We start from the raw sequence: 21,182 nt of genomic DNA on the forward strand, positions 1-21,182 counted from the left end.
AAGCTGTCTGACAAAAGCTGCAGGAAGAATTCAATTCAAGTTTTGAAAGAATAATTTAAGAGTCGTACACCAACCTGCTGCTGTCGGCCTTCATTGTTGGCTCTGGCCCGTCTTGTGGATCAAGCCTTTTGAAATATGCTTCCTCCTTCTGGGCCATGAAGTTAAATTGAGGAAATAAGAAAACAAGCGTTTCCATGCTGTTCTGTCTGCATCTGGCGTGTGAGGTAGCAGGCCACAAATAGCTCAGTGAATTTTTTATTTTTTTTTAACCCATCACCATCGTTCTGTAAACCACGTTTGCATTTCATTTCCTATACTTTGTTGAGACTTCCTGTAATGTTGTCACCCCTTACTGCTGACGGCTGTCGTGTTAGAGAAACCCCCTTGTGTTCAACATCCTGTTGAGTTTGTATACAACGGCATTTTTTTTTTTTTTTTTTTTTTTTTTTTACATTGTAACCCACCAAAATTACCATAAAGTCTACATTTTTACTAAAAATCAATATAAAAAAAACCTATAATTGATCTATCTTCTAATATTTAGCCCCTTTCATTGAGCTAAATAAGCAACCAAATAAAAAATATAAATAAATAATACAAATATAAAATAATGTAAATAAAAACAACAATATGATGCTACAGTTATACAATATATATGCAAACACACAGTAAATACCTCAATACCGCTCTAATCGTCAATTCATCATCATCATCGTCATTTTCATTTCTTTCAGGTAATAGCGACAATTCATACTGTAGTTTCATAATATGAACAGAAAAAAAATAAGAGAAAATGAAAATTGAAATCGAACGTTGTTATTGGGGCTGTCACTATCGAATATTTGTATAATCGATTATTCTATCAATTAGTCCAATGATTAATCTAATACTCGGATAAAATATTATTTTGCATTCAACGGTATTAAAAAAAAAATGGTTCCCCGTTTCCTGTTTATGAACCATTTATTGTTGTTGACTCATTCACTGCCAGCCAACTACGTGCTAGCTTTTTCTTTTTTTTTTTTTTTTATGTTTTGACTGATTTTTCAAGACCAACAGTATATTGTGTTGTATGATTATATACACACCGTACTTATCAAATGAAAGAATATCTTCACCAGGAAAAAAAAAAAGTTCAATTCTACCATTTTCTGTTCTTTAATGCTGCCAGTTCTGCGTCATTAAAATTATACCAAAACTCAAATTTTCACTGCGGATTTAGAACAGCAGCTCCTCTGCCCCACCTATTGGAAATAACGGTCTGATGAGTACACTCATCAATGGCAGTGTATGTGTTAATTTAATATTGTTAAACCCCGTATTCCACTGAGGAACATTTGCGAAGTTAGCGAATCTTGATTTCACGTCAGGGTTCTTTTAAGGTCTCAACTATTCCCCGACAGTCTTAAGTCCGTACGCAAACAAATGTTGATTTCACGTCAGGGTTGGTTCAAGGTCGCAGCATTTCCAAAATGTTCTCTCAACAATCTTAATGGTCTTTTTTTCCTGCAACGTTGTCATTGCAACAAAAAGACCATTTAAGACCATATCCCATTGAGGCGCGAACATTTGCGACGTTAGCAAATGTTGATTTCACAGTCCTAATGATTGTTCTTATCGCAAGGCTTGAGGAAAGACCATTAAGACTATTTAGAGAACATTTAGGAAATGCTGCGACCTTGAACGAACCCGACGTGAAATCAACATTTGTTAGTGTCGCAGATGTTTGACCCTCAGTGGGATACGGTCGTTAATGCTTTCTCTTGCCTCAAGGAGAAAGAAAGAATGTTGCTGAATGTTCTGAGAGCATTTCAAGAATCGACCTTGAAAGAACCCTGACGAACCCAGACGGGAAATCAACTTTCGCTACCTTTGCAAATGTTCACCCCTCAGTGAATACGGGCTTCAGCGATGATAGAAATCGGAGAATGATCACTAATGAGGCCAAAATTGGAGGAGTTTGACAATTTTACGTTAAACAACGGCTCTAACCCAGCTCAGTGACCTAGTGGTAGAGTGTCCGAGCTGAGACTGGAAGGTTGTGGGTTCAATCCCTGGCTGGTCATACCAAAGACTATAAAAATGGGACCCATTGCCTCCCTGCTCGACACTCAGCATTATGGGTTGGAATTGGGGGTTTAGATCACCAAATGATTCCCGAGTGCGGTTACTGCTGCTGCTCACCGCTCCTTCAGGGGTTGGGTCAAATGCGGAAAATGAATTTTGCTCCACTTAGTGTGTGTGTGACAATCCGTGGTACTTTAAACGCATACTCCAGTGGTGTCCAAACTACGGCGCCGGGCCATTTGCGGCCCGCCAACCATTTTTTCAGTGGCCCACGGCATATAAGTATATATGTACAGTTGATGGAGACTATATACAGTACTACTAATGAATTAATTGTATATTTTATAGAGATTTTCTAATACACAATTTAACTATTTACTGTATAAATAAAATGGGAACATTTATCTTCATAACACTGTGGTGAATAATGGATAATTTATTTTTAGAACCAGAAATAGTTTCTGCTGCCTGCTTTGTGTCAATATATACAAACTGTGAAGATTCTGAATATGAAGAAGTGTGTTTAACAACTTAAAATGAAAAAAAAAAAATCAATGTCGCCCTTGCATTCTTTGATTTTTCTGTATGTGGCCCTCGGAGGAAAAAGTTTTGACATCCCTGGATTACTCAATTATTAAAATAGTCGTCAATCGATTACGTCTAAATTAACTGATTAATTTCGACAGCTCTAGTTATCTTCGCAAAATCAGAATTTGATCAACAATAGTCTGTCAGTTACTGTGGCAAATTGGCATAATGCTCTATTTCCATTTTGGGTTCATGGATGAGGGGTTTTATTTCATATCAAAAGTGTCAAACACCTTTTTTTTTTATTTTAAAGGTAGGACACTCTCACTATCGTGTCATTACTGAAGCATTCCTTCGTTTTATCTCCACACACCTGGAGCAGGAAATGAGGTGTGAATGTCGGCTTGACAAGAGATTGATTTCAAATTCACTAAATTGCAGGGTAGCGCCAACCAAATTTCCATTTATCACGGCGCGTTCTCCAGAGAAATGTTGGGAATATACAGCCCTGGAGCACAAACATTTGTACAGACACAGCAAAGTGAAAGTCAGAGACACCTGTGTAACTCCAGGCCCAATCAAAGCCTCTCTCAAAGTCACATTAAAAACAACACATTGATTACAAGAGACACACTGTGCGCCGCAAATGTATGCAGCTACAGCCCAATGATCCAATAAAGTGAAAGTGCGCTATCCTTTCCCTTCAGGTAAACAATGGACAGCTGAATCGCTAAAACCAAATTGAATAGCAGTCATTTAGTTTAGCTGTATGTATTTGCCTGCTGTCAACATACCAGATGAGAGAAGCAACAAAATCAATACGCAGAGTACTGCCCCGAAGGTGCTCCCACCAGCTGGGTGCAAAAGATTAGGGTTGCTCTATTTTATCATTCTGAAATAATATTCCCATTTGCACTTTTAATTCTGTAACTATTCCGCCAACAAAGTTTTTTGGTGTTGTTGTAGTTGTTCACCCATAAAATGAAAGCGGGCAAAGGACAAACAAAGGCAAGTCTGTGCTTCTGCCTTATAGACACGTTTGTCTCAAAGCCATTCATGCCAATGAAAACCTCATCGTCTCGAATGTTTCACGCTAAGCAGCAGGGAGTGTTTCAACAATCGAACCACCTGATGTAAAGTTCATGTAAATGGCAATGAACATGATCGTAATAACATGCAAATGGCCTTTTTAAAGGGAGAGGGTTTTGCAGAAAGGGGAAGTGCACGGAAGTGAAACTGCTGCGCTCACATGGTTGAAGCAGGAAGGTGGCGTGTTTCTACTTCCTGTCTGTCCTGTCCAGTCTGCCTCTTATCAACTGTTGTCCTGCTGGTTTTGTCACACGCAGCAGACCGAATAATCAAGTAGAAAAACACAAACACTACCCACACATATGAAAAGAAATAGCATGAAAACTCAGGGTCATGTTTAACAAACGTGCTGCTTTTAATATCGTGACATGACGGCGACTATATATTGTGGTAGTTTTAATATTGCAATATCACGATACATCCCTAAATATTAGGGATTGAAGCAATTATTTTAAGAGGGTGACAATATTCAATCTACGGGTAATTATGTTAATATTAAAGTGTAAGTCAAGACAAAATTGTACTTTTACAGTAATATGTTCAATATGGCCCTAAACACATTCTGATTAATATTGTTTGTGGAATAAGAATTAAACATAAAATCCCTTTTTATGCTTCTCAGGGGGCGGCCATTTTGCTACTTGCTGTCGACTGAAAATGACATCAAGGAGAATGTTAACATGCAGGCAATAACCCTTTCAAAACCCGAATTCTGCTACTATTCGGCCTTTAAAATGCCATGTAAACAGGCACCAGAATAAAATCCCTGGGTTACCCCCTTCGTAACAGGAATACGTGTTCATATAAACATATTTGGGATATCTCGATTGAATGGGCACTACTTTGTCTTGTTTGCATGATCTATTTTTATTCTTCTCCTTCTTTACTTATTTGTATTCACACGGAATCTTGGTATTTGTAGCACAGTGGAAACAACATATCCGTGGCGCCGTCCCACTCAGTAAACGAGTCTCACTTGAATTATCTGAATCTCTATGCTGTTTTCACATTATTGCCATGACACAGTGTGTCTCTATACACATTATTGTGTGTATATAAGTTCATGCTTCGGGCGGACAACCCACCGAAAATACCCAAGCAGAGATAAACAGAGCACACTTTTGGAGCGAGGAGAAAACCGACTACTTTATTTAGCGTGGTGAGTGACATAAATATCAATATAATATAAATTTAAAAGACGCCTAATGACGTTGTCCACGTGTCGCACTTTCGAACGAGAATTTTGACCTTAACTGCATGCAAAAGTCGTCACAGTCACCCAGGTAATGACTCTCATGTTTGTGATATCATCTTGGGCACCTGCGTCACTTATGATGCCACTTATGTGAAGTCATGCTGCTTCTCTGGCACACCAGCTGCGAATGGGGTTGACTTCCTGGAAAGTCTCAACCTTCTTGTAAAATACAACAAGGGAGATCCCACAGCTGATTGAACATCTGAGAACCAGCAGGCAGAGTTTTCACTTCCAGACAAAACTGATTTACTGTACTAAGAGATAAGACGATTCTTTCTGATTTTGTCGTAAAATTATTATTTTTTTCACCTCCGGAAAAATATCTGACTGTTTCATCTTCTTTCTCTTTGGGTGGGAAGTGTCCACAGTGTCAAAGTTGTTTTCACACATCAGACCTCATTGGGCCTGTTGTAACTGAGAGCATGTACATATTTTGTACAGTAGTCTACCGTATATCATCTACATATATATTTCAGACAAATAAGAATACATTAATGACTCGGGTTAATTGGATTCATCGCTGCAATGAGCCTGTTTTGCATATGTGATTCTTTTCAAATCAAGACAGCAAGTTTGTTTGTCTGCCACTGTCAAATGAATCTCAATGTTGAGCTCAGGAGAAGCCACTGACTTACATAATCACACGCTGTCAGAGGTCTTTCTGTTTGAAATTTATATATGTCTCTCTGCGTTGAACTACTGGTAAGTCTTTTTTTTTTTTTTTTTTTTAATTTGTTGTAACATGAAATATATTTTGCATGTGAAGTACTGTATCCATATTCACAGCAGCCTCTTCACCACGTTGTGAAAACGGAATGTTCAGTAATCATTTCCGCGTATCTCTTGAAAAATAAGCGAAGAGAACAACACTTAAGGCAAATTGATCTGCCAAAAAAATGTCTCATTTGAAATGAGCTGTCTTGGGGATGCGCTTCATGCTTTATTTAGTGTGTGTGCATTATTTGCAGGCTTTTGAATAGACAATTATGTGACAGGATCGATGTGGCTGATGTCGAGGGCTTGGAGTTCATCTTGGCAACTTTCTTCATTGGGGCTGTTACTTCCTCTGTGAATCAAGTTATTATTTTGGTGTAATTATCATTTAATTCTTTTTTTATATAAATAATTATGCCATTCTGCCATTATGACTTTTTTTTTAAATTCTGTATTACAACCTCTTAGGGATGATCTGCATACAAGGGAAGCTTTTGTACCGGTTTAATTGGGCTCATGAGTCACAATGGTTCTCGTGGAGTCCACAGGTTTATACAGTCAAAAAGTTTTCTGTTCGTTTTCTTGCACAGACACTTGGACCATCCAGTCATCATTAGTGCAGGAGGAACATTGACACAACTGCACGGCCAAAGCTGAAAAATACGACTTGGAAGCGAACCAAGTTTGCTGTGGTGGTGGAACTGGCAGTTTCTCCTTTTTCTTTCTTTCTTTTTTAAAGTCAGACAATAATTCGCAAACACAGTGCACCAAATGACCCACTTGTGCCTCAAGGACCCTTTTGGCTTTGCCTCATTAGCAACCCACGAGAGAAAGGCGCATAATCTGACTTTTTCAGAGTCAATATACAGGTGGAATGCAAACTACTAAAAAATGCATAAATGAGCCTTTTCGAGGGCCAACAAAATAATTCACTGTAATTTTCAAACCTTAAGGACTACATGGAAAAAAAAATATGGATTTTCTTCATGAACCCTATTATACTAAGAAGCCTAAAACACGTAAAAATAAAGTCCATAAACCTTGAATAAAATTCAGGCCACAAGGGGACAAAAATACTATGAGTAAATTCATAGAATGACACTGTCATCATTTTGAGAATTAGGTGGCGATATTATGAACGCTGAACCTCATGGCTTCATTCAGTGGCGGAAGAGGTCACCTCTATCCTTTGCAGAAAAATAGCCCAAAAACGAGATGTTCCCGCCAGTAATGGGCAGTAGCAACATTGCAAATTAAACGACATGACTCATATGTCAGTTGCGTGTCTGGAATGTTCTATTTAATATCAAACTGCTTTTCAGTTGTGATGCTACTTTTGTAATACAAACTGTAGTATAGATGCCACATTTCCGTGGGCAGTTCTAAACCTTAAATCAGGGGTGTGCAAACTTTATCATTTGAGGGCCACATACAGAATATCAGAAGGGCGCATTGGCCACATAATGTTTATAAAGAGAAATTGTGTTTAGTCCTAAAAATTGTACAAATAATTTATGCGTGCTTTTGCATATTTAGAAAAATGCTATAGTATATAAACCATTTTATTTTTAATATGGCAGTAGTGTTATTATAGTTTTTGGAAGTTTTTTAGCCCCATCACCTGATTACTACAATATTGGAGCAAGGCTTCACATACTGCCTTTGTGGTCCAGCGGATAAAAAAAAAAAAAATAAAAATAAAAAAAGGACGTTTGCGCATCCTAATTTAGAGATTCTTTGGCAAACTAATGACAAGCCTGTACTGCAAGCTCATCATTGGCAGCTTTAAGTGTCGAGAGACAATGCTAATGTTTGTAGTGTCAGGTGTGATGAGTTGTGTGGCATTTTCTGGTGTGGCTGCATTCTCCATATGTTTTACGTAACCACGTGTTTTCACGCTCACTGAGGTCCCAACTGCCTTCAAACCAAAAACAAGTTCCTGCCTAGTATTTTGAGGCTGCTCTCTTATACCTGTCTCATGTCTCATGGACAGCCCCAGTCCACCAAGACAGAATCTCCAGACTGTGAAACCAATTGGCGGCCATTTTGTGTCTCTTTTGTTTTCGCAAAATGGAGGAAATGGGCTTCACTTACAGACCAATCCTTTTGCTGATGGTTTTGGAACCTGTTTCATCTGTGTGCAGGTCTACAATCTTGTCCCTGACATGTTTTGTTTTGTGTGTTTCTTTTGCCTATAGTGAGATTGTAAGTTAGATTGATGTCTGGGACAGGTTTATTTGAACTGTATGATGACTGTACAACAAGAGTATTGGTAACTGGTGGATATTATACATGCAAACAGGTGATATAGGCGAAATTGTAGATTGTAACCCGCAGCAATAAATAAATAAATATATTATTAACAACCGCAAAATGTTTTCAAACTATGTACAATCTAATTGTGTATGATACATATAAAAATGTATTAAAAATAAATCAATATATAAATACAGAGGTGGATTGACGGAAGGTCCGTCAATGACGGACGCCCCTTTTGTTGACAATTGACGTGAAACTTCGAAAAAAAAAATGGACAAACTTGGCGGAAGGATGTTTTCACCCGCCAATGTAATCGTCACTCCGTCAATAAATTCGGCAACCGTCAATGACGGACGTCGCATTTTGATGACGGATCGACGGATGCCCATTTCGAATGGCAGAAACATTGACCGACACTCATTTTGCTGAGCAATCGATGAAATGACGACGGATCGATGGATTGTCTTCAAATATTGACAGACTGGCGATGACGGAAGGGTGTCCCAAATGCTGACAATTTCCGAATGACTGATGCTCAAAATTTGACGTGCACACCTCTGGATAAATATACAAATTTAGATATAGTAAAACTTTAGTGGTAACAAGATGACACAAATAGTGTGAAAAAAAAACTTCAGTATGCCTTGATAAGATATTTATTTAAATTAAAGAAGCAGGCAATTCTTATCTTGCATAAATTGTGGTAATGTGAAACAATGATTTATAGAATGTGCATACAAACATAAACACATGTACATAGAATGATATGCTGGCTATATTGAATGTACAGTGAACAAACACACTCAAAGAAGTATAGTAATTATGGCAGCTATTTTTGTTCTATTAAAGAAAAGACTTGTATGGAGGCAACGTTGACTATTTTTAACATTAGAAATATGGTAAGCCTCCTAATCCCTGACTTGCATTCCTTGTGGAGACTACTTGAGCAGTGAGCAGTCTCTTGTGGTTTCATAAAGTATATGTATGCCATTGTCTAACTATCCATTTATCTATCTACTACTATCTACTCTTAAAAACAAACAAACAAACAAACCAAAAAAAAAAAAAAAAAGTCAGGTTGATTTCCATTTGTGCAGTTCTAGCACCCTCTGGTGGCTATTTGTTTTAGTGCAATTAACTGTAACAAGGCATGTTTTGGCCCTACTATGCTCTTTGACTGCCACACATAAAAATAAATAAATAAATAAAAATAAAATTAAAAAAAGAATATTGTTTGCCCTTACTACATATACAATGTGGGTACTAAATGAAAGATTGCATTCCATTCATCGTAATTTTACTAATTATTATTATTCGTCTTCGGCAGTCAAAGAGTTAAAATCCACATTAATGGTCAGATGAAGGAGAACGTAATATGCTTGTGTGGATAAACTCAATGTGTGCGTGCATTAGCAAGTACGTGCCTCAATATTAAATGTTATTAGAGATTGTAGGTTGTTTAAATGCATTGCTGTAATGTAAAAAATATTGGGGGGTTTTGTGTGTTATTTTTAATTTTTAATTTTTTTACAATATTGTGACCTTTTTTTTGTATCACAAACCTCCCCACAATATCGTGATAATTATCATATTGTGACCTTCATATCATGATAATATCGTATCGTGATGCTTTGATATAGTTACATCCCTACTAATATTTGCCTAAATCATCTCCTCGTGATGCAAATGGTTAATTTTTTTTGTGTTTCCTGAAAAATCTGGGGGAAAAAATAACTTAGGCGATTATTTTAAGAAAGCGTTGATACTTCACAAGTGTGTATTTGCACCAATCAATAGCTCTCAAGTTTATCTAGAATAGAGTATATCACATGTATTGATTGATAACCAATTTTGACCTGAAAAAGAGTTGCCTATTGGAGTCATTCAAAAGTGATTTAAAGCAACCAAGTGCAATATTATGGTACTTAGAATACATAACTGACTATATGTTTAAAACAAATGAGTAAATATATCAGAATACATTTTAAAAGTAACAAGAGAGAATATTACAAGGCCGCTTCTGTCAAAATTTGATGGATGACATTCTTAATTAGATTAGGGGGGTCATGTGTGGGTCATGACCCCTCCCTAATGAAGATTAATGACCCTTTAATGACTTCCAGATGTCATATAATGAGGGTTAATGACCTTTAATGACTTCCTGATGTCATTTAATGAGGGTTAATGACCCTTAATGACTTCCTGATGTCATTTAATGAAGATTAATGACCCCTAATGACTTCCTGATGTCATTTAATGAAGATTAATGACCCTTAATGACTTCCTGATGTCATTTAATGAAGATTAATGACCCTTTAATGACTTCCAGATGTCATATAATGAGGGTTAATGACCTTTAATGACTTCCGGATGTCATTTAATGAGGGGTAATGACCTTTAATGACTTCCGGATGTCGTTTAATGAGGATGAATGACCTTTAATGACTTCCGGATGTCGTATAATGAAGATGAATGACCTTTAATGACTTCCGGATGTCGTTTAATGAAGATGAATGACCTTTAATGACTTCCGGATGTCGTTTAATGAAGATGAATGACCTTTAATGACTTCCAGGTGTTATATAATGAAGATGAATGACCCTTAATGACTTCCTGATGTCATTTAATGAAGATTAATGACCCCTTAATGAAGATGGATGATGTGTAGGTGGTGTTCCTACCTGTTTTTGCAGATATCATGGCTGACCCGGGTTCAAATGCTAATTGTTTGGTTAACTTCCGGATCCGGTGCACGCCCCCCTAGATTGAGTGAATAATGAATAATAATGAGATTGAATGACGTGATCGGAGGGAGTCGTTTAGTATGGGTAAAACCGCCGGGGGAAAAGTACTAGCCATTTCTATTATGGTGAAGGGGGAAAAGTAATATGAGGCCTTCGCAATGCCACACTCACTTCTCTGAAAAATTCTCAAGAGGTATCGGCTCTGAGCTTCCAAGATGAATCCAGGTAATTAACTCTTGATATTATCTATATATGTATATATACTCATACAAATGTGGCACTTATATTCACTTCTATTAATGTTTTTGCTATGAAATAAAATCCCCTACATCTTAATGAAGCTTCTGGAAAAGCAAGCATCTTAGTGAGTGATTTATTTATTTAATGGAATGATGCATCACTTTATTTTTATACTTATAGCGTTTATTTTATTTTTAAGTTATGAGAGATTTTGGAATAAGTCTGTATTAATATGTATTTTTTGTTTTACTTTTATTTTAATTTTATAGAGTTAGGAGAGTTTTTTTTTTATTTTATTTTTTTTTGAATGAGTGAATGAGTTCGTATTTCTTATTTTAAATTTGAATTTTTACAGAATTAGAAGCGTTGTTGGATGAAATTCAACTGTATTATTATTCAGCGTCACAAGGTGGCGATGTTGTGACAGGAATCCGGCGTAAGTATTTCTTTTTTTGAAACGTTTAGAGCTTTTTCTTGCTTTAAAATTAACTGTTAGTAATGGATATTTACAGAATTGAATGAGGATGTGAACGAGAGGGTTAGACAGCCGGAGATTTTCGTAATTACGAGTGATGAGGAAGAATTGGATGACGAATTATCTGCAGGAGTGAACGGTAAATTTCCTTTTTTTTTTTTAAATAAAATAAAACCTATGTATTACTATTTTTTAAATGAACCGGTAATGTTGTATGATTATAGGTGGTGATATACTGAGCGAGACGGTCCCAGAGACTGCTCAACCTGAGGTCATAATAATATCTGACGAAGAAGAAGAAGAAGGAGAAGAAGAAGAAGAGATATTAAGGCGTGAAAACGTGAGGGCCGAAGAGGAAGGTGAATTCGTCGGGTTTCCACCGATTGAAAGCGAATCTGAAATGGAAAACTCTGAGGGGGGTGACATGGATTTAGATAATGTAGGTCAAGGTTTGGCTGAAATTGTAAATGCCTTAAACGATGAGATCTCTATGCAAATCGAGCCTTTTCAAATGCCTGATGAAATCGTCGACGATGATGGCGATCCGTTTGTGGCTATAAGACACATTGAGGATTTTATTGATTTCTTTAATCCTTTAGAGAGGGCTCTTACACGTCTTAACCAGTCATCTTCAAACGACGAAGCCGTTGAGGACATACTTGAACCAGACATACATAGAAATGACCAACAGCAATCCTCTGTATCATTTTCACAACATTCCCAGCCACACCCACACAATCAAACGCAACATGTAGAAGGTAGCAGAAGTACACATTGCCAGCAGACACTTGTGTCAAATACACAAAACTTTCAATACCAACCATACACGCACAATCAAACGCAACAGACAGAAGCTGGTGGTAGTAGTTCACCAGCTAGACAAGACCTCCAACAACAGTCTCGGGTACATCGACACATTCAAGCAGAACATCCCCCAGCACCAACCCCCAGTACACATTCCACCTTGCAACAATCTTCAGACACAAACAGACAGGTGGGGGGACAAGTTAGGCGTCCGAATTTTAACAACTTGGAGATAAGACGACGTCTAAATACAACGAGACCCGAAGACCCCCTTGATTTTGCAGCCTTCTACACAAACATTGGCAATAATTTGAATGAAGCTGTGCAGGAGGTAATCAGATCGACTAGTCGCGGTGATATAGTCCAAGCAGAAATAGTGGGTGAAAATGTGAGGGAGCACTGTTACCTAGATGCTGTTAATGACCCGAATGACGTAACTGACGCAGTCCATAATTTGCTAGATCGCATCGCACAATCTAATACAGAGTTACTGGCCGACAATAGTCTAGAACTTGTTGTACAGATTGTATTTGATGTTAATGGCGGAGGAGGTGCCAAACGCAAACTAATTTTGACTACAAATGATGAAATGGTTCAAAAGAAGAAGAGATGTTTGTACATAACGTATGACAAAGATGATAAATTATGCTTTGCTAGATCGTTAGCATACCTGCTTGACGGATCGTTGACTGTTGATCAGGCTACACAGAGGGCTCGTTATTTACAGCAAAGCGTGGGGTTGACTTGTGAGACTGCCGTTAGTCTGAGGGACGTACACAAATTTGAAACGCTTGTGAAACGCAAAATCGTTATAGCTTATAGAGCGGATTGCGAACGCCCCCTGTCTTTTTTTGAGACGCAATACCCCAAATCAGAGGACTCAGTGTTCTTACTGCTATTAGACGGACACTATTATGGAATAAAATCGGTTAAGGAGTTCATAGGGAAATCCTACTTTTGCAGACAATGTTACAAAGGGCATAAAAACCAAGAACAACATAGTTGTGAGGGGCATTGTCACATCTGTCTCGACCCTACCTGCAAACAACAACCGTTCAAAGCCATTCATTGTAACGATTGTAACAAAATATGTCAGAACGAGAGTTGCTTCGTTAAACACAAAGAACGCAGACAGACCTCAAAATCCGAGACTAGCAACTGTGAGAAATACAAAAAATGTAGCGAATGCAGTGTGGAATATTACGTCAAATCACAGGGGGAGAATGTTAAACATAAATGCCCTCAAGCCAAATGCACAGTATGTGGAGAGGTTCTACCTAAGGGCGGTGATGAGGCGAGAGGAAACCCTCATCTGTGTTACATGCAGCCTCTAAAACCGGAAGCGCCTTGTAAACAAATAATTTACTACGATTTTGAAACATTCGTAGGTGCTGACGGTAAACACAAACCCTACCTAGTGTGTACCAAATCGACAAAGGGGGTGGAAAAACATTGGTTGGGTCTTGATTGCGTCGAACAATTTCTTGATTATGTCAGGAACCCTCGTTTTGAACAGTCTAAACTAATCGCTCACAACGCCAAAGGTTTTGACGCTTACATCATTCTAAACAAAATGGTAGACATGGGGGTTAATGTCAGCGTCATTATGCAAGGGAGCAAAGTCATTTGTTTCTCAGATACGGACTACAAACTGGGGTACATCGACTCCTTGTCCTTCCTCACGATCCCCCTCAGCTCCTTGCCTAAAGCTCTAGGTTTCATCGATCAAACTAAAGGGTATTTCCCCCATGGCTTTAGCTCTCTAGACCATTTAAATTACATCGGTCCCTACCCTGATCCAAAATATTATGGGATAGAGCGTATGTCGACGGTCCATCGTACAAAGTTTTTTGAATGGTACGAGGTAGCGTGTAAGGGAACCTTCAATTTTGCTCAGGAAGCTCTAATGTACTGCAGAAATGATGTGAATATTTTGGCGACAGCTTGTGAGAAATTTAGAGAGGAGTTTCTTAATGCGACTGGTACAGACCCGTTCAATTCTGTAACTATCGCCTCCTCCTGCATGAAGGTGTTCCGGAACAATTTCCTAACACCTAAAACATTGGCTATTACGCCGACCGATAATTACATACAACAATCCAAATCATTCTCACGCGACTCGATCCAATACCTAATGTGGGTGGCGCACAGCCAAAAAATACCTATTATTCACGCCTTAAACAAGGGGGAGGTCAAGATCGGGCAGTACTATGTAGACGGGTACGCTTTGATAGACGGCGTAAAATATTTATGGGAATATCTCGGATGTTTCTATCACGGATGCCGTGAATGTTACGATCCTACTCAAAAGTGTCCTATGAGTAAACGACCGTTTCAAGAAAAGTTTGACAGGGTTAAAAAGAAAATACAGGATCTAAAAGTCAAGCACGGTGTACAGCTTGTGTTGATGTGGGAGCATGAGTGGCTGCGGTTAAAAAAGTCAAATCCGGATATAAGAGAGTTCTTGCGCAATTCAAAATTCCCTGAGCCTCTTATACCACGTAAAGCTCTTTTTGGAGGGAGAACGAATGCCTTCGTGTTACATTATACGGCTGCCCCCGGTGAACGTGTAATGTACGTCGATGTTACATCGCTTTATCCTTTTGTCAACAGCACATGTGCCTATCCGTTAGGACATCCTACCATCATTCACGACAATTTCGATGACCCCCAAAAGTATTTCGGGTTCATCAGAGCTAAAGTCAACCCTCCACGAGGCCTCTATTTCCCCCTGCTGCCCTACAAAACGGCAAGAGGTAAACTGGTGTTTACACTTTGTCGCACGTGCGCAGAACTTAACAATCAAGAAAGTTCGTGTTCGCATAACGATGACGAGAGAGCCTTAACCGGTGTTTGGGTTACGCCTGAATTCAACAAGGCTCTCGAGCTGGGCTACACCGTATCACAAATTACGGAGGTGTGGCATTTTGACTCGTCGAGTAGCGACGTCTTCAAAGCATACATCGATACATTCCTTAAAGGGAAGCAAGAGGCCTCGGGGTATCCTTCCTACGTCGTTGATCAGGCAGGTAGGGAAAAGTACATCGAAAACTATGAGACTCACCAAGGTATTAGACTAGACCCCTCAAAAATAAATGTGAATGCGGGTAAGAGGCAGGTGTCTAAATTATGCCTCAACAACTTTTGGGGCAAATTGGGACAGCGTGATAATTTGGATAAAACAGAGATTGTAAGCAGCACAGAACGCTTCTTTGAATTGTTATTTTCGGGGTTGTACGAGATCAAAGCCTTTCACTTCCTCAACGATCAAAGGTCGATCGTGCAGTACAGCTACCACCGACGTTGCAACGTCCCCCCCTCCAAAACCGCTAACATCTTTGCAGCATGCATGACCACGGCTTATGCACGTCTAAAAATGTACGCATATTTGGAGCGACTGCAGACGAGTGTTTTGTACACCGACACGGACAGCCTCGTCTATGTAGTCAAAGACGGCGAAAGTCCTTTGGAATTAGGTGACTATTTGGGGGATTTGACTGACGAGTTGGGAGGAGATAGCATTCAGGAGTTTGTTTCAGCGGGTCCTAAAAGTTACGCCTACCAAACTAGGAACAGCATGAAAACGGTAATGAAGGTAAAAGGTATCACACAGACCCATGACACTTGCAAACGCGTCAATTTTGACAGCATCAAGAATTTAGTCGAAGGGTACATTGACTCATCAGGCACACAAACCAGAACGATTGAAACGCCTCAACACACTATCGTGCGTAACAAAAAGGGTTTTCACCTAAAAAACAGGTCATTCATGAAAAAGTTCAGGGTAGTATATGACAAGAGACGTCTTATCCCCCACGGACACACCCTGCCTTTCGGTTATTAGTGTGTTTTGTGAAATGGAGTTAAATCAAGTTGATTTTGATCCGAGGCTTCAACCCCCCTTTTCTTGTTTAATATCTGGACCAAGCGGGTGTGGAAAAACATATTTTGTAAAAAGTATCTTGGAAAATTGTAACCATGTTATGAAAAGTCTTCCTGACAATGTTGTATGGATCTACACTTCTTTTCAACCTCTGTACGAGGAACTTCAAAAGCTGAATAAAAATATTAACTTTGTGAAAGGTCTCCCTGATTCTTTTGAGGATGAAAGTTTGTTTCCAGCGCGTCAAAGTCATTTGGTTATTCTGGACGACGTCATCTTTCAGGCGTCGGACCACCCTGAGGTGGTAAGAATTTTTACCCAATATAGACATCATAGGAATATGAGCGTCATCATGTTAACGCAGAACATTTTTCATCAAGGTAAATACAGCCGGACAATCAGCCTCAACAGTAATTATATGGTGTTGTTTAAAAACCCGCGTGATAAATTACAAACGAGTGTTTTGGCTAATCAGATATTTCCCTCAAAGAAAAAGTATTTTTTGGAAAGCTTTGAAGACGCTACCAAAGACGCTCACGGGTATTTATTAGTGGATTTAACCCCGACATGTCCAGATCAATATAGACTGAGGACGGGCTTACTAGCTCATCAGTGGCCTACCGTCTACATACCCAAGACTTAATAAGATGTCGAAGCTTTTAAAAAGAAATGCTCCGCTGCTCAAAACTTTGTTTCACGCCAAGCCCAAGAAACGTAAAGACATACTTTTGCGCGGTCCCGCTAGCTTGGTGAAAGCTCTCTGCGAGATTGCTCTAAATCTCTTAAAAGGTCACATACCGCTGAGTCCTTCGCAGTATAAGAGGCTAAAAAAGCAAAAGAAGGTGATCAGAGAATTGGCCGATAAGAAAAAAAGTCTGAAGAAAAAACGTGCGGTCTTGATTCAAAAGGGTGGTTTTATCTTACCCTTGTTGGGGGCATTCGCCCCTGTCCTCGGAAGTCTTTTAGGCGGTCTAATAAATAAATAAACTTTAACCAACATGAGTTTGAGAACAGCTCAGAAAATGTTTCTTGTCTCACCTCACCAACTGGAACGTTTAAGCAGGCCCGAACCAACCATTCGAGAGACGGCGGAGCGTAATTTGGATTTTAAAATGAAGGAGGTCCTAGAAGATAGTTCTCTAGACCAGTATGAGAAAATTAAAAAGTACCAATCCTTGATGCAACGATATTTAGGGTTGCTCAAACAAGGGGAAAACGAACGACGACCAATCAACCTGACTCTACCTGCTGAGACATCAAACACATCCCCATCAGATGAAGCGACGGGTTTGGAGAATGAAGCCTGGCTCGACATCGTCCAAACAATCCCTCCTCGTTACCGTAAAAACGCCGATTATGTTTTAAGAAAACTGTCTACCGACGAAAGAGGTTGGACTCCTCGCAGCGAATTCATCTTCAGAGGTAAGCCCGTCAGAGGATCCCACATGACTGATTTACTCAAACATCTCATCGGCAAGAATGTTTCATCGCAAGGTCCTAGAGGTTGGAGCGAGTTTCTACACACCCTCTCAGAACTCAATATACCCGAAACAACGGTTTCTAACCCACATGCACGCGAGGAGTTGAGACGTCTAAAAAACGGCTCATATATACCTAATCCCATTGTTAAGGAATCTTCAAACGGGAAAAAGAAAAGAAAACGGACTGCTTCGACTATAAAGTGGGAGGGGTTTTAAATATGACACTTATTTTATGTAAGGAAAAACACATCACTCTGTATTGCCTTTTAAATTGCTTTTATTGAATAAATGATTTGAAAAACATAATCCGTTACAGACAATGACATTTTTTAAATTTGTTGAAAGAACATGATTTTTGTCCTCCGCATGGTTTGCAAGTAAAAAACCGGTGTCGCCGAACAAAAGCAGATACCATAGCATCATTCTTGATTACATCGTCGGTGTAGCAGTCCATCACATCCTGGTAAGACTCTCCACACCCTCTGTGGCTCAGGTAGTACACACAATGAGGGCCGCAGGCCGCTGACAGTTCGTGTTGTAACTGGCGATTATGGTAAATTATACGGTTAGAATACTTTTCCAGAAAAGACTTTATACTTTGTGGGTAATATTTAAAATCAGGGGGAAAGCCGAAGGGGTCGAAAAAAGATGCAGAGTCGTCCTTTTCCAAGGTGAGAGCCAACCAATGTTCTCCGGGTTTAGAGCGGGGGTGTGTATTAACTATATAGTATATGGGGGGCGAGGGTTTCAAGGAGGATAACTCGTCCGAAGCGTAAACGCCTCCAAATAAATGTCCTTGTAAACGTGTCATCAAACTCTCCAATTCCCTTCCGTTCATCTCCTCAGTAATAGTCCATTAACACTTCCCTCTTCGAGTTAATTTCTAAAATAGAGTCGTAACAAGCGTACACAATAAGTGTGGCGGTATGGGGAAGCGGGGTCCTGAATCTCATCTCCAATCTGAGTGTACCGCTGGACACAGGGGATAAAGCCTCTGTGTCCTGGCTAGGATTTAGATTAAAGGCAAACAGAGCATAGCCTTGTTGAAAGTCTTCGTGGTCTATACTTAGAGGTAAATCTTTTAAAAACCTCCCCGTCGAGGAAAACAAGTTATGAAACTCGCGCACTGCGTTTCCTGCGTTAAATTGGGGTTGAAACGCCTTAGATGGGATCTGCCGCCCTTCTTGAGTTAGGGCTAGGTATTCAATATTGTGGTGGGCAAAGTTAAAAGGATTTAAATTCTTCCGCCCCACAAAAGCGCTGTGATTGACGAGTGCTAAAACCACATACTTTGGCGTATGTCCCAAAAAGAGATTGTCTTGATGGCAGATCCTCGATAACTGGGGTATAGAGTAAGTCTTTACGTTGATCCTCGATAGGGGGTACAGCGCGTTGTCTTTGTGGAGAGCCGCTGCGTGACCCAAAGAAACGGCCGGTGCGACCGCTACTTTTTTTACAAAAAGGGTGGCTCCTATTATCTTCAGAGAGCAATCAGCGTCGGGGGGACTCATTAAACAAAAATCATCGCTGGCTCTTGTTAGCTTTAGCCTTAGATCCACGTTATTTAAGAGGTATCTCTCACAAAAGAAAATATCCGAGTGAATGGGGCCTAGGAGTTGAAATTCCCTGGACCCCTCAATCAATTGGGCTCTGTGAACCAGCCCTTCATTAACATCGTTGCCCGTGAGCGATGTTGAATCCATCCGCCCTCGTGTATCTTTGAAGAACATGGCTGTGCTAAATTGGCTTTTGAGAGAATCCTCTGAAAAGTTTAACAATGTTTCAATCATAGCTCTGTAAGGGTGAGTAGCGCTTGATTGTGAGATGAGTCTATCCCCTAATGTAACATCTACTTGGGTAAAGATTGTGTTTAACGGATAGTTAATGATGCCTACGTGGTCGGTGGGGCCCAGATGAGAGCCGTCTCTGTGTGTTACTCGCAAACGCAGGTAAAGCATTGTGTCCGAGAGATCCATATATTTAGAACCGTCCCCCGGTATGAAGAATTCAATGGGTCCTTGCTCCGTCAAAGCTGATAAGGGTGAAATTTCGACGTATTGGCTTTGTTCTATCGAAAGTTGGGTCATTGGGGGTGAGAACAAATCTAATTCCGACAGAGTGCATTCTTGCGACTTGTGATGTAAAAGAGCCATTTTCGTCAGATTGTTTAAGAGAAAATGTCGGCGTTGCTTCTTCGGCGCTTCCTTCTTGAGACTGATTTCCTTTTGACTGCACGCCTAGGCTTTTTATGAGTAACCAGTCTCTGACCTATCGGTCTCCTTGAAGGTCTTCGAGCCAAAACCATTAACCCGGATCCATCTTGATTATTTTCTCTTCTCTGTATTCTTTCCATCGCACGTCCTGCTACATCCATGGCAATATTTTTAGCCGCCGACTGCAGGTGAGGTTTCGCTACTGTAAAACCTTTTTTGACTAAAGGTACGACAAAACGGAAAAGTTTAGAAAAAATGGAGCCCAAACCTCGCCCATATTGCACAGGGGCCCCGTGAAAACCCGGAAGCGACCCTCCTGCTTGGGTTTCGTAATAATTAACAAAGCGATACAGGTCAGGGTGTGTCTCCATCACGACCATTGTTTTTTACCTCGGTTTAAAATGCAGGGTAATAATTATCTTTCCGTATTTAAAATTAACCGGCTGATTCTGATCCGTCTTAATCTGTATTCCTACTTCTTCAATATGTCTCCTACTAATAGGCAGGTAGTAAGCAGGGTTGAAAGTTTTAAAAATAAACTCCCCGTATCTCCCTTCGATCGGAACAGTCCTCAATAACGGAGCATAGGCATCCCCTACCGTCTGGTGTTGCACCACGTCTGTATAAACGTATAAATGGTATTGACCCGCCTTTATATCGGCTGGGTACGGGGCAGGTAACCAATTAGGTTTTATAGTAAACCATTGTCCTTCCTTCATACCAAGTATGTAAGCCAACGGTGCATTAAAGCGGATCTTATAACATCCGGTTGACGACATCCAAAGAAATTTCCGCATATTAATATCGTAATGGAGTAAAATTTGGTTGCCTATTTTATTTTTTATAATATACAGAACCGCCTCTCGTAGCTTGTCAAGATCTTCATATTCCCCGGATGTAATATCTAAGGTGTGGGTTACAAATTCGTTTTTATCAGATCCCCTAGCTGTCTCGGAGTTCTTTGCATCCTTAGCTTTGGAAAGCGTCATATCTTTTATATAGAAAGTAGTCTGGTTTTCGGGTACGTTTATCCAACTACGAGGGTATGAAATCTCAGTCAGGGCCACCTCCCAACTTCCTTCGAGATCAATGTGTTGGGCCAAATTCACTCTGAACTGTGAGATTGTGTTGTCCGTATACACATCCATACTAGCGTTAGAAGGTAGAGTAACGTAGAATCCTCCATCGTGTAAGGGATCCATGCCGGCTTCTGATACAAGTTGTATTTGAAACTCTTTTTTAAACGTCTACAATCTGAGAAGCGGGGACCCAGCTATCGAATTTCGAGGGCCATCCCTTCCAACGAACGAGGAATTGTCTCTGCCCCCTCACCGTGCGCCTTTTAAGGATTTTCTCAATGTGGAATGTGTGGTCTTTTGATACGCTCACCTTCTGTAATTCACCTTCGTAAAACGATCCTTCTATGACAT

At 39.7% G+C, this 21,182-nt stretch overlaps 1 protein-coding gene and 1 long non-coding RNA gene across 2 annotated transcripts in view; one reads left to right on the forward strand and one right to left on the reverse strand.

The window, feature by feature from the left end:
• Positions 1 to 21,182, reverse strand: part of rgs18 (regulator of G protein signaling 18) — a 62,171-nt gene that overhangs the window by 11,456 nt on the left and 29,533 nt on the right. Inside the window, exon 2 of the mRNA XM_077520923.1 lies at positions 75 to 212. Within this exon, the coding sequence (XP_077377049.1) occupies positions 75 to 196 (122 nt within the window). The 5' untranslated portion in view covers positions 197 to 212. The remainder of the gene's footprint in view (positions 1 to 74; positions 213 to 21,182) is intronic.
• Positions 11,066 to 11,966, forward strand: LOC144017190 (uncharacterized). Its single transcript, XR_013283135.1, has 3 exons — positions 11,066 to 11,332; positions 11,409 to 11,510; positions 11,596 to 11,966. It is a non-coding gene; the product is annotated as an uncharacterized LOC144017190 (long non-coding RNA).

The sequence above is a fragment of the Festucalex cinctus genome, chromosome 1, assembly GCF_051991245.1.
Source record: "Festucalex cinctus isolate MCC-2025b chromosome 1, RoL_Fcin_1.0, whole genome shotgun sequence".
Taxonomy (NCBI): Eukaryota; Metazoa; Chordata; class Actinopteri; order Syngnathiformes; family Syngnathidae; genus Festucalex; species Festucalex cinctus.